The 13964-nt window shown below is 44.2% G+C and overlaps 2 protein-coding genes across 2 annotated transcripts in view; one reads left to right on the plus strand and one right to left on the minus strand.

Annotated features, from left to right (window-relative positions):
- Positions 1–13964, plus strand: part of DSCAM (DS cell adhesion molecule) — a 99686-nt gene that overhangs the window by 27267 nt on the left and 58455 nt on the right. The window contains exons 11-16 of the mRNA XM_053455755.1: positions 587–754; positions 3469–3539; positions 4033–4273; positions 5567–5713; positions 7778–7933; positions 8526–8659. Of these exons, the coding sequence (XP_053311730.1) occupies positions 587–754; positions 3469–3539; positions 4033–4273; positions 5567–5713; positions 7778–7933; positions 8526–8659 (917 nt within the window). The remainder of the gene's footprint in view (positions 1–586; positions 755–3468; positions 3540–4032; positions 4274–5566; positions 5714–7777; positions 7934–8525; positions 8660–13964) is intronic.
- Positions 9211–13964, minus strand: part of SH3BGR (SH3 domain binding glutamate rich protein) — a 247851-nt gene continuing 243097 nt past the window's right edge. The window contains exon 8 of the transcript XR_008346284.1: positions 9211–9221. The gene's annotated coding sequence lies outside the window, so the exon portion shown is untranslated. The remainder of the gene's footprint in view (positions 9222–13964) is intronic.

A 13964-nucleotide genomic window follows, 5' to 3' on the forward strand; every position in this document is an offset into this window, starting at 1 on the left:
GGGTGTAGGGGGGATTTATGGGGTTAATGCTTGGCCTTCCAAGCAGAGAACTGACTAAGCAGCAGAGGTACTCGGATAGCCGCAAGGGACAGGCCGGTGTCAACGAAAGAACACAAGGTAAGCAGATATATTCCTGCAGTCAGCATCTAACCACGTCGGCGTGCTGCGGAAGAGCCATGCCTCACGATGAGGGAACATGCGAGTATTTAAGATGAGGACTTTAGGGGCTGTAAAGTATGTAAGCTGTGCGGTTAACACCGCGCGAAACCACAAACTCTTAAAAGAGCCCGATAAATAGCGCTCGGCTCCGTAGGATCACTCGCCCCATGTAGCCACGCAGCGTTTCTTACTGGTTTTCAATCAATATAAACCAGTGAGTAGGCTATAGGGTTCCCAGGGGAGATCCATTAACAAAGGTCGGATAGTGGTCGCAGATATAACCCTAATCCTTACAAAGAAATGATATCATAAAGAAACAAAATAACAAAGCAGTGTTTCGCTGGGGCGAGACCAGAATCTCGAATCTTGGTTTTTATCTGCAGAATCCTAGGTAATTGTCAATATAATATTATTATAATTCTCCTAGATTCATGGGATTCAGTCCAGAGAACCAAAGATGTCTCCCCTCAACTTAACCAGGCGACCATCATCGATCTCCACCCATCTTCAACTTATAACATCCGGATGTACGCAAAAAATCGCATCGGCAAAAGTGACGCCAGCAATGAGCTTACCATCACAACCGAGGAAGCAGGTACAGGCGCGGATGGCGATATTCCACTAATTGCACTCTGTAATGTGCTAGGAGAATACACCTTCTATAGACCATGTCTATAGAAAATCAGTGTCCGCTTTTGTGTCACATGACAATAAAGTGTGCCCAGCGGAAATATTTCTGAGAAGGGTTACAGATATTTAGCAATACCAGGAATGATGTTTCCAACACTGCAATTAGCTACAGAAGTGTTATAGCTAACAGAGTGAGTGGAACAGCACCTTTAAGACGGTGTTAAAAACTTGACAGTACTCTTGGATGAGAATTATAATTCATGTTTCTTTGATTTCTGGGGTATTTTAATGGGGCAGTATTATAGTAATATAGGGATTAGCGTTAAAATCATCAGAAACATTGGTTGCTATGGTGATAAAAGCAAACGTTGACACGCACTGCTGTATATAAAAGTTACCTTGGCTGGTTATTTATGAACAATTTTGAATGAAATACACTACTGTGGATACTAGGGTGAGTGTAAGCTCATCAGAACACCACTTATGTGCTGGTTGCCCATTGTACAGCGCTGCAGAATATGATGGTGCTATATATATATAAATAATCCGTACTTCTTAAAAAGTCACCAAAAAGGTTTGATTTGCGATGGGAAAATAAGAAAGTAAAATCTTGCTACCAAGAGGCCCATAATGAGTAAAGGTTCGTTAAGAAGCCACCTTTAGATCTCAGGCGTTATTTCCTGGGTGCTGTTTATCGTATTGGGGTAATGCCAGCGAAGATCTTCTTAAATCTATTACCCTGGCTATTATAATATGGGTGACTGGTGGTCAGCAGTCAGCGTGCGTCTTTTATTAACCATTTCATTTACTAGCAATTGCCACACATTTAATTTCTCTCCGTTAAGCTGCAGGCGTGTATTTATTCATAGAAGGCTTCGTCTTAAACAATAACCATTATTGCTCTATCGTTCCATTTCACACCGGTGCCCCCTAGTGGATACAGTGGGAAGCGCATAGATTATTACCGGTATTTAGATTTGTGTCATTCATATTACAAACTCGCTGTGTGTCACTATATCTTCACCAGGTATAAACCCAACGTCAGTATAGCAGCTGACATTAAACTAAATAACCAAAAGTATCGGCTAACTTTCTACACAGTACTGGTTATTTTTCTTCAATTACTTGCACTGCTTTAATATCGCTGAAAAACTCACAAGAATTGTTGAAGCCCCCGGATACCACCCTTATAGCGCCTACTGTGACATTATATGCCTAGAAAACAATGAGACTGTTTGCAGGGGCGCACATACCCAAAGGGGTGGAACATTCTAGTAAGAAGGACCCCTGTAGAAGTATCTGATCAAACCGAGCTGCACATTCACCCCAGACTTCTCTAGGCCTGTAGATGGCTGGCACCTTCCCATCTTAAAATAAAGACGTTGCATGGCAGGCAGTGGCAGATCTGGGTTTAAGGAGGGTGACGCATGATCAAAATTGTTTGGCGCTTGGGGAAATGGGAAATAAATATACTGCCGCCTGACAGCTGGGCTGAGCATCAGACCCAACAGAGCATTATGCCTGCAACACCATCTAAATGGGTTAGTAATTAAAAGCCAATTCATTGGTATTCAAAAAAATAAATAGGTACAGAAAAGTTAATTATACGTGTATCATGCACAGCTCTTGGCTTGCATGTCAGTGCTGTTTCCCTGTATATTTTCCATAATTACATTTGCTTTTACTGCCTCTCATATACCCCATTGTACAGCACTGCAGAATATGATGGAGCTATATAAAGTATAATTATATATATATATATATAATTAAATTATAATACAAACTATAATCATCTATAGGTTTCCATATTTGGGGTATTATGTCAATAGCTGCAATAAGGAGGTAATCGAGGGACATCTAGTGGCCACCGGTTGCATTGCATGTTCTTTAAAGTCCTACAGAAATGTGTAGATTTTTTTCCTCTTTGTAATGATTTCATGTTTGATTACTATGAATAATGTACTTCGACAGCAGGGAGGCTAGGAAATTTAAGGCAGGTGTAGGTAGGGGGGGTTACCTGTCAGTTGGTTGGCTTTCCTGAAGAAGTTGGCATTAAAAGTAAAGACCTCCCAACATTTTTCTTATTTCTAGTATCAGATTTAAAAGGGTTTTTTTTAAAAAAATATATATATTATATCATCATGGCGATCTTTAGTTAGAGAGGTCTCAATCCACATTGAAGAGCATCAGGTAGAGAGTTGGAAAGCCAGATATGTACAAGCAGTTTAGGAACGTGGAGGTGAGAAGTAGAGAGCTGGCACTGCAGTCTTACATAGTTACATAGTTATATAGGCTGAAAAAAAGACATGCGTCCATCAAGTTCAGCCTTTCCTATATCTGTTAATTTGTTGCTGTTGATCCAAAAGAAGGCAAAAAACCCCGGTTTCGCTCTTTCCAATTATGCACTAACCAGGGAAAAAAATTCCTTCTTGACCCCAAAACGGCAGTCAGATTCCTCCTTGGATCAATAAGCTGTTTCCCCATAATTAAAGATTATATCCCCGAATATTATGTTTTTCCAGGTATCCATCCAGTTGCAGTTTAAACGTCTGTACAGACTCTGATAAAACTACCTCTGCAGGCAGAGAATTCCACATCCTTACTGCCCTTACTGTAAAAAACCCCTTTCCTCATAAATCGGCAATAGGGAGTTAATGTCGCTCTCTCCTTTCTTCTTAGCTCCTGATGGACCACCCCAAGAAGTTCAACTCGATCCTGTTTCTTCTCAAAGCATCAGGGTAACCTGGAAGGTACAGGATACTGATATTTTTTGCATTAGATTTTTCCTTTTAAAAAAAAAATATACAGAAAAAATATACACAACCTAAAACAGCATAAAAGGCATACACATTCAGATTCCTGGGCTGCTGATAGAATAATAATGCCCGATAAATACAAAGCAATAATTCAGTGCATACCCACGAATACCATAAAAAACTAAGGCATAAATATATATAAAAGAAGAATATTTTGGTTGGGGGAATTTGCTTTTTTATCTTCTATAAATTAGTATGGAACCCACTTATATTGAGCAAATTTTCTCTTATACTTTTTGGCGGATCTGCTGACTATTTTCATTATTTATTTTTAGGTGTAAAGTTTAAATCATCACAAATCATATAAGTATGTGCGGGTGGGTGGTTGGGGGGGATATTTATCCTGTAAATGAATGGATAAGAATGGTCTCCCCTAAAGCACCGCTTTTTGCATGACTTTGCTTACAGTTTTCTTTTTTCTGCTCAGGCCCCCAAAAAACATCTTCAGAACGGCATAATCCGAGGTTACCAGATTGGATTCCGAGAATATAGCACAGGTGGCAATTACCAATTCAATATCATCACCGTTGACACCACAGGGGATAGTGAGATTTACACTCTTGATAACCTTAAAAAATTCACACAGTATGGAGTGGTGGTGCAGGCTTGTAACCGGGCAGGGACAGGGCCATCTTCTCAGGAAATCATCACCACCACACTAGAGGACGGTAAGTTGTCGTTTTTCCAGACTCGCGTCTCGCATTGTACACGCACACTATCGCTGGTGAACTTGTTATGTTTTCTTTGTTTCTTAACGATCTGATCATGAAATTTTATCCCGGAGGAACAGATTTTCACAAAATACCATGGCTGAATATCTTTAGCCTTTGCCATTAAAGGTATGCGTCAGCCGGAAGAGTGATCAAAGGGTCTTGGAAGGACTACAGAATGACTCCTGTGTCTGTTGCCCTTACCATAGATTAATTTTGACTTTTAGGTCAGGAATGGACTGGGAAGAAAATACCCGGTCTGTCCCTTTAAGGCCAGCAGCCACATTCACCCGCTGGATACGCATCTATTTGTATCACTGACACCTTTATAGTAAGTAGACGGGTATCCTGAGGGCACCTGTCTCCAGCTCCTGGGTCTCTGCGCTATCACAAGCCAGTCACCCGGGACAGTTTAAGGTATCCGGTAAGGAAGCCAAACCTAAAAGAAGGTCAGGACTAGGTAGTGTGGCAGGTCCAGGTGGAGTACCAGGCCAAGCAGGTCAGCCTGCGACATTACCACACAGAACAGATAACTTAAACGGGCACTATTACTTAAGGACTGGTAAAAGGGCTAGAATAGCAGGTACAAGAATGAGGGCTAATAGTCACACCAAATGGCTATGAGATGTTTAGCTGCCACCATCCAAGGTGCCTCAATACAGACATCTAATTAGACAGCAGGAAGACAAACACAGAGCAACATGGAGCAGTCCAAGTGAAACTGAACAAACAGAGCAGCTAGGCAGGTTAAATATTTGGGGGCAGGTTAAATACTGGGGGGCAGGCACTAGAGGGGAACGCAGAACACCAGAACAAGACCAAAGCAAACAAAAACAGAACACTAGAACAGGGCTGAAGCAAACCAATACAAAACACCAGAACAAGACCAACGCAAACGATCACAGAACACCAAAACAAGACAAACGCAAACGATCACAGAACACCAAAATAAGGCTAAAGCAGACGAGCACAGGGAACTGGGTAAAAAGCACTGGGCTATACTGGGAGCTGGAGTCGGGTTCTTTATCGCAATGTCATCTGATAAAATTCAGAAATGCAGCCTACATGCAGCTATATTGTTCTTTCTCCATCTTGACCGAAGCAGAAAGTTAACAGCATGCCGAACACTCCAATGTTGGAATGGAATTACATTATGTTATAATAAATTACATTATAATTTAGCTCCACTTAAATGAAGTATATAATATATATGTTACCGGAAGTAGTGACTCAGATACGTTTCCATTTCAGTTCCCAGTCGACCACCTGAGAACGTCCAGGCAATCGCGACTTCCCCAGAGACCATATCCATATCTTGGTCTACACCTTCCAAAGAAGCCCTCAACGGCATCCTTCAGGGCTTCAGAGTTATTTTCTGGGCAAATCTTTTGGATGGAGGTACGTGAAATATTTACAAACAAACCAGCAGACGGCTGTAAGTTTTACGGGGCCATCATGATGCTGGTTAGCTGTAATAACCTAAGTTGATTTTTATTTGAAAACTCTGGACATCCTAATCAGCAATTGCCCCCCAGGCCGCCCGAAATATAATCTAAACGGCCGCTGGGTGCTGATGCCGCCGGCCAGCCGGCGCTACTTTAATACTTTTAAAAAAAATGTAATATGGCAAGCCGGATCGGCTATTAAATGGAAAAAAAAAATAGTATTACAGCAGCGCCGGCCGGCGGCATCAGCACCCAGCGGCCGTATGCGATGGCCACCTAGTGATGGGAGCAGCGTGAGGGGTGAAAGCTCCGCCCCCTCACACTCACCTTTCACCCCTCACGCTGCTCCCATCACTATGCGGCCATCAGATTGTTGGAAATCGAATCTAAACGGCCACTGGGTGCTGATGCTGCCGGCCGGCGCTATTTTAATACTTTATTTATTTATTTTTAATATGGCAAGCCGATCCGGCGTATTAAATAAATTAAAAAAAAGGATTAAAGTAGCTCCGGCCGGTGGCATCAGCACCCAGCGGCCGTTTAGATAAGTTTTCCAGCAGTCTGAAAGGTGAGGGGTGAAAGGTGAGTGCGAGGGGGCGGAGCCACTTCACGTGACTTGCCCCCCAGGCCTTAGGCTGCCAGCCATCCCCTGAGTATCGCCTATAAGTCGGTCTGAACGTATAATGTGTTTGGATGGATTCAGTAATCTGCTCCTGTGGCTTCATGGATCAGATCCCCCCTGTCTTTAACCCAGGGCTCGACAAATCCCAGGCGCCAGGTCGCCATGGCGACTGATAATTTTTTCCTGGCGCCTAGGTGTTTGTGAGCCAAACCTATAATTGGGTTTAGGATCCAGATTCCCCGCGGCGTTGCAGGGGACTTGGATCCTCCTTTCCGGCAGCAGCGGGGGTCTGTGCAATGCAGACAACCCCGCAGCTGCAGGCGGCTCCGCCCACCCTCCTCACTGAACGGAGCTGGCACCTCCCACGAAGGTCACTGAGTCGCGCTGGCCATCTGACTCAATTCTATTTCGGATCAACGGGGACGGCTTATTAAAATGCTGCCCCTGTCGATTCGAAATAGAAGTGAGTCAGCCGGCGCCACTCAATAACTTTCGCGGGCGGCACCAGCGCTGCTCAGTGACCTTTGTGGGCGGTGCCAGCCCTGTTCAGTGAGGAGGGTGGAGCCGCCGGCAGCAGCAGCGGGAATCCAACAGAGTGCACATCGGGGTCAGGTAAGTGGAAGTAACTGGGGGCATGCTTGGCAGTGGGAGGCTGGGACAAAGATGGCTATGGGAGACTGGGGGCAAAGGCAAACTCTGTCCCCAATTTCCTATAGGCATCTTTGTCACTAACCATGGGACTATAGGAAGCTATTTAGTGACAAAGATGCCTATAGGAAATTGGGGACAGAATTTGCCTTTGCCCCCAGTCTCCCATAGGCATCTGTCACTAAACATGAGATTATGGGAAGCTAAGGCAAATTCTGTCCCCAGTTTCCCATAGGCATCTTTGTCACTAAACATGGGACTATGGGAAGCTATTTAGTTACAAAGATGCCTATGGGAAACTGGGGACATAGTTAATTAATGGGATTAATTAATAGTAATTAAAAGTATGCACTGGTGCTTTTTAGTGTGGGCAAAGTGCTGGGGCAAAGTGTGAGTGCTGGGGCAAAGTGCTGGGGCAAAGTGTGAGTGCTGGGGCAAAGTTCTGGGGTAAAGTGAGGGCTAGGGTAAAGTGTGAGACTGTGAGTGCTGGGCAAAGTGTGGGTGCAGGGGTGAGTGCTGGGGAAAAGTGTGAGTGTAGGGCAAAAAAAAGTCCTGGCTCCTAACTTTTTTAGCTGGCTCCTAGATTTAAAAAAATTTGTCAAGCCCTGCTTTAACCAACAATTTAATTGAACATTAAAATCCCTCACTACTATTGACACGCTGTTTTCACTTTCCTTTTTTTTTTCCATATTCAGTGAAGAGTCAGAAATTTTACTGTTTTATACATTTTTTCCTTGTGTTTTCTAGAGCTTGGTGAAATAAAGAACGTTACCACAACACAGCCCTCGCTGGAACTAGATGGGCTAGAGAAGTACACGAATTACAGCATCCAGGTGCTGGCGTTCACCCGCGCCGGGGATGGCGTGCGCAGCGAGCAAATCTTCACCAGAACCAAAGAGGATGGTAAGGAGCTGAAGGCTCTCACGTACACATCAACAGAGTATACAGGGCAGCATATGCCTTACAGCAGGGTACCCAGAGCACATGGTTTAGGGGTGGCTCCCGTACTCATCATTCACATCTAAACAATCATGTTTAAGACATTAAACCGCGCCCATCGCAGGGCTATCCACGGCCGCATATATGGCTAGCCCTGGTCTCTCACAAAGCTACCCCCTCAGAAGACATACCTGGGAAGTTCCCTGGTATGTTTGTAATATATATATATATATATATATATATATATATATATCTATATATAAGCTGGGAGTATGATTCATACCACCTAGAGTAACCACATTGCCCATGTTTTCCCAGACAGATATACATTTCACAGTTTTTGAGATTTATAACTCGCATAGTAATTAGCGTTTATACATTGGAGTTTATACATCATCAGCATTTAATAAGTGAAGCTTTTATAGCATAAGCTTATGCATATTATAAATGACATCGTGTAACTAACTGGTGCGAATTAGTCTTCATGCAGAGGGGCTTTCTCTATCTGGTCACCCGATTCCTATCGATGTATTTATGTTCTTACTCTCCGATTCAGTTCCAGGTCCCACGGCTGGAGTGAAAGCTGCCGCAGCCTCTGCTTCCATCGTGTATGTGTCCTGGCTCCCCCCGCTGAAGTTAAATGGGATCATCCGGAAATACACCGTATTTTGTTCTCATCCCTACCCCACAGTAAGTGGCACAAAAAAAAGGATCACCCATCTCTTTGGGGAGATACAGTGAAACGTTTCAAAAGTTGTCTTATGATCTTAACAGCCAGTGGAACGTTACTGCGAGTTACATAGTTATTTAGTTTGAAAAAAGGTGCAAGTCCATCAAGTTCAACCTTTGAAAGACATCTCTACTCTGCGTTCATAAACCCATGTATTTTTTTGTTTTTTCTTATACATACACATTTGTAATGTGACATTTAGGCTGTAGAACACTGTGAGACCAGCAGACATTTTTAGGGCCATCAGGGGAGGAAAGAGAGACAGAGAGGGATTTGGATCCCAAAGATAGGTCTCCTAAAGATGGATGTTCGGGAGGTAGGCTGGAAAAATGCGATGACGTCTTAAAATAAAAAAACGATGGCGTATCGTACAGAATATACACGGGGGGGTGCACTGTGTTCAGCTGGAATATTTAGCTATGTTTATGACCATTCCTTATACCGTATGAATTATTCACTAAACGCTGAAGTTATGTAGCCAAACCATGGTAAACGTTCCGGGTTGGACTGAGCCGAAGTAGACTTATCCAGCGTTAAGAGCAGCCGCTCTTTGAGATCACAAAGGTCTCTGCAATAAGGTACCATGACCCATTTAACAAACAAGAGCTTACAATCCAAAGGGATGTGGGAACCTGAAGCACTAATGATTTACTGAAGGGAGAGCTGGCCGGGGAGTTGAAGTTTCAACTATATCACTTAGGGCTGAGCTGGCCCCCGTGAAATGTTTAATTCAATGGGTCAGTATGCATTAAAGAAATCTCACTGATTTATCTATACATTATACAGATCCAGCCAACCTCTTCCCGAAGCAAAAGCTTCCTGGGGGTGAAACTTCATAATGTATAGTGAATTAAAGGAGGTGAAACTACAACTCTCCTGCATACTCTCCCTTTGGTGTAGAATATATAGAAAATGAGTTGAGCTGAAGGCTGAATATATATATATATATATATATATATGTATATATGTATACCTACTATATATATATAATGTGTGTATTTATGTGTGTGTGGCACCAGGGGGCAGTATAGTTCTTTTCTGCCTTTTTCCCCTGGAAACACTTGTCGCCTACGCGTTTCAGCTTCCATCCTCTCTAATTCGTTGTCTGGGATCGCAATACACACGACAGACTCCGATTTGTGGATCTCAGAATGTCTGTGGGGTATCGATTTTAGTCGCCTTGTCTCTGTAACAACTCGTTCCCTGAAAGGGGGCATTTCTAATGTAATTTGGAGGAACATTTTTCTTTCTTCTGGAAACACGGTGTCCCTTAACCCTCCTGTGCCTTGCAGATATTTTTGATGTCAGTAAAGCAGACTGAGGATGATGCGGTGGCGCCGGTACTTTAAGGCCAGTGGCCACCAAATGACATAAGAGGGCTGGGTATGCATTACGTTTTTATACTCGTGCAGACGGGCATAAGAGGTGGCTGAGGGAGGCGTAAAGCCTGCAAAGACCGGCTAAGGGGCGCAGCAAAATTACCGTCAAATGCTGCTCGCTTTACCAAAAGACAAGGATCAGCGAAGCAAACACGGCTTGCTACCTTTTCATTAAGCGGCTATTGGAAAAGCCCCCTCGGTACTTTCCCTTCGCTCGCTGTCCTGCCGGCACCATCGTAACCCTGCGTGGCGCTTAGTAGGGGGCAAGAGCTTCGGGACAGGGAGCCGGATAACGTTTTAACCTAATGAAGTGTATTAATGAGAAGCTTAACCCACTTTTAATTGCTGGTTCCTGGCGTACTCAGAGAACCCCGTCTTTATATTCATCCTTTACGTGCTGGGATCACAATATATACACATAACTATTGGGTTTTAATTGTATGGTATGTGTGTGTGTATATATCTCACACACAATGTGTCCATTTGGTATTATTGCTAATACTATCTGATAGCGTTGCGTACATTTTTGGCGCTATATAAATAAAAGATGATAATAATAATAACAGAGAATGCTTTCTTTTGCTTTCTCGTGGATGTTGTGGGGCTGGAGGGGTTAAACAGATTTTGCACAGCATAGCAAATTTTCCAGCCATAGGAGAAAATGTCCCACGTTACATCTTTACAGCAGCCAGAAAGCACTCCTGCCCCTCTAGCTGTGTCTTGTATTTGTAAAGGGGAATAACCCCTACCTATCATGATCTACAAGTCACATAAAACATTCCGTTTTTAGTTAACATAATATTTCCAGTGAATTAACAGCGTGGCGTTTCATGACCCGTACACAGAAGCCCGGAGTGGTTCGGTTCAGGAGAGCGGACGGGTGGGAGGACGGTGCCCTCGGGAGATAAGAGGCAATATCAAGAACGATTCATGAATATACAGATTCATGGGGGTATATCCACTAAGGGGAGAGCTGTGGGCTCCGCGCCTTCGCTTCACTGTCCAACCCAAGTGAGCTTCTGCTGCAGGAAGCGCTTGGCTGGCCCTGTATAATGTATAGATAAATCAGTGAGATTTCTTCCATATCTGGTTATACATTATACAGGACCCTCCCTGCTGAAGAAATCTACCCGTGTCGTCCCTTCTTAATGAATAGCGAGGGCGCAGATACCGCGATGTTCCTGCTGACTCTCCCTTCAGGGAATAAACCCCGTAGCCCGCATGGAATTATCGCTGTCGCAGATCGCTTGCACGAAAGGCCACCGCTTTCAGCTGCCACCTAAACAGCGATGTCAAGTATCTGAATTCTATATATATCTATAGATACACCATATATTTATATATATCATAGAAGCTCTCAGATACGATTCTGTTTGATTTATTCTCTTTAGCGGTCATTAAAATAGCAAAATGTGATAATTGTGAGATTCTTTATTGAGTTCTTTGTGATCTTAGCTTAAGTGAAGTTTTCTTCTTTTGGGTCTCGCCACAAACCCGAAGTCATCTCCCCCGTCTGTGCGATGGAACAGGTAGGAGAGGATTTAAGCCCTTTGCGGGCGCAAACCGACCGCAGATTCACAGACACGCTATACAAAGTTAAGCATGCGCGCCGCTGGGTACAATGCTATGTATCTACATGTGTCTGGCGTTGCCTCCTAGGTGATCCGTCCAGCGGGGGGGAACGACACAATCCAGCCATCATAAGGCAAAGTGGTCCCTTTATGTGATTATGCTAAATCCCCCCATATGCATTTGCCCCTTCTTTACCTGCCCCCTGGCTATTTGGCTTGTAAGACGTGTGTTCGGCTTATATAGTCACCCCTAGGCACCTGGCTCAGCAGGAGTTGGCAGGGGGTCCCCATAGATTTCGCACGCCGCCTTTTTCGGGGCTCTTTTCGCTTTGGAATAATTTGTTTTACAGGCAGGAATACGGCTGATTATTTTTTTTCCTACCTGTCAATATATCTGTTTTTTTTTCTTAGCAGAGTAAGTGAAGGTTGGGGTTTTTAGCTCAGAGACGCGGGGAATCGATTCCTCGGCCCTGGACGGCACCCAGGCTTTTCCAGTAACCTCGTGCTGACGGTTTGCGTAATGCGATATCCGCCATCACCCGGACTACCGCGGGCAGCGAGATCCGAGCCAACGGCTGGGAATATTAACGCAGCGACTACTACTTTCTAAGAAAACCAAATCGGACAATTAAATATATTTATTACCGCTTAATGACGCGCTAAAAGATCCGGCGGGACGGGGTAAGGAGGTTTATTTGAGAATTGTGAGGATAAGAGACTAGAATCTAAAGCTAGAGGCTGAGATGGAATGTAAGGAAGTTTTACTTTACTGAGAGGCCGGTAGATAAGTGGAACAACCTCCCAGCAGAAGTGGCATAGGTTATATATGGTATACGGCTCCTGAATCTAAGACGAGACCGACGACTGATTCTAAGATTTGAAGAACATTCATCTACCCGGTCCATGTTCTATGATGCGCTGTATGTTTTTATTGTTTTATCGCTGTGTTCTTTACTTAAAAAGTGCCTGCTTCCTACTTTCTCATCTCGGAACGGTCGTCGCCCGTAGGCCGGGGAGAGAAAATTACCGAAGCACCTGCGAATCATCCGTTCTCATAAAAGCCGACCGCGCGCAACGCGCTTCTGTTTGCCGTTTAATTGGACTTTCGCCGATTGTCAGCTACATCTCTTAATTGCTCGAGCCCGGGCCGGGATATAAAGAAACTAATCGAATACAAGAATTAAATTAGAAATGTTTGCGCAGCTGTGCAATTTAAATACAATTTGCCGAAGCATATGGGTTCTTGGAACGGCAAATTTCTTTTTTTTTTTCTTTCCCCCCTCTCTTTTAACCCTTTGAGTGCCGCGCAGGTACACATGGCGCGAGAGGCCTTTTTTAAAGGGGACAGTTTAATGTAACATGCAGTTAATATGTAACAAGAAATATATGGGAAGGAGCTTGGCAAATCAGACTCGCTGCTAAGAAACCCGGCTCTGCCCCGATAAATGCCACGCGTTGTGATAACGGGCGACCGCTGGCTTCCCGCTGCATCCTGGGCCCAAGACGTCCCGTTCCCAAAAATTAGCCCCCGCGCTACAGATCAAAGCGTCTTTCTGGTTGTAAAACGCTTAGATTAAAAGCGAGCCGTGTGTTTTAAGCACTGGAGTTAGAGACGGGGGAGGGGGGTTTAACGCAGACGCTCCGTACTCGTTGGCAGCAGAAAATCGTTGAATGTATTCTTTTGCTGAAATGTTACATTTCTGGTTTCTCTGTGCAGCCCCATATGCAAATGAGCCAGTGAAGTGCAATGTATATAAAACCTTCCTCAAAATACACGACATCTCCACAAAGAGCGGCTTCCACTCCATTGCATGCCTCCCAACTGTCCTGCTTTGTGTGACACAGTCCTGATTTCGCAAATCTATCCCGCTCTCCCTCTGAGCTCTACCGCTGTCCCGGAAGAGATCGGTGGGATTTGGGACTGCAATCTCGCGGTGCGGATTTTATTCTCCGATGTTTGGGACACCCGAGAACGCGTATTGCGCGTGCGCAGAATTATGTGCATGCTCAGTAGCGCTGGCAGTTTGAGTGACACTCTTCTTCCCAAGCCCCGCTCCCAGAATCCTGATTCGCCGAGGGTAGAAGGTGGAGGGTATTCTCCAGACAGATGAGCGAGTAGGAAGGCACACTTATTGTACTGGGATCACACAGGGGCTCCTACAGAAAAACGCAAGGGGAGATTTTGCAGAAACGTTTCCTTTCAGCTTCTTGACTTCTCTATACATTATGAAGGGCCAATTCTAATGAGACCTGTCTGCAGACATATAATGTATGGATAAATCAGAGAGGCTTCTCCTCGACCATTAATACATTAT

This window comes from Spea bombifrons, chromosome 2 (assembly GCF_027358695.1).
Source record: "Spea bombifrons isolate aSpeBom1 chromosome 2, aSpeBom1.2.pri, whole genome shotgun sequence".
NCBI classification, from domain to species: Eukaryota; Metazoa; Chordata; class Amphibia; order Anura; family Pelobatidae; genus Spea; species Spea bombifrons.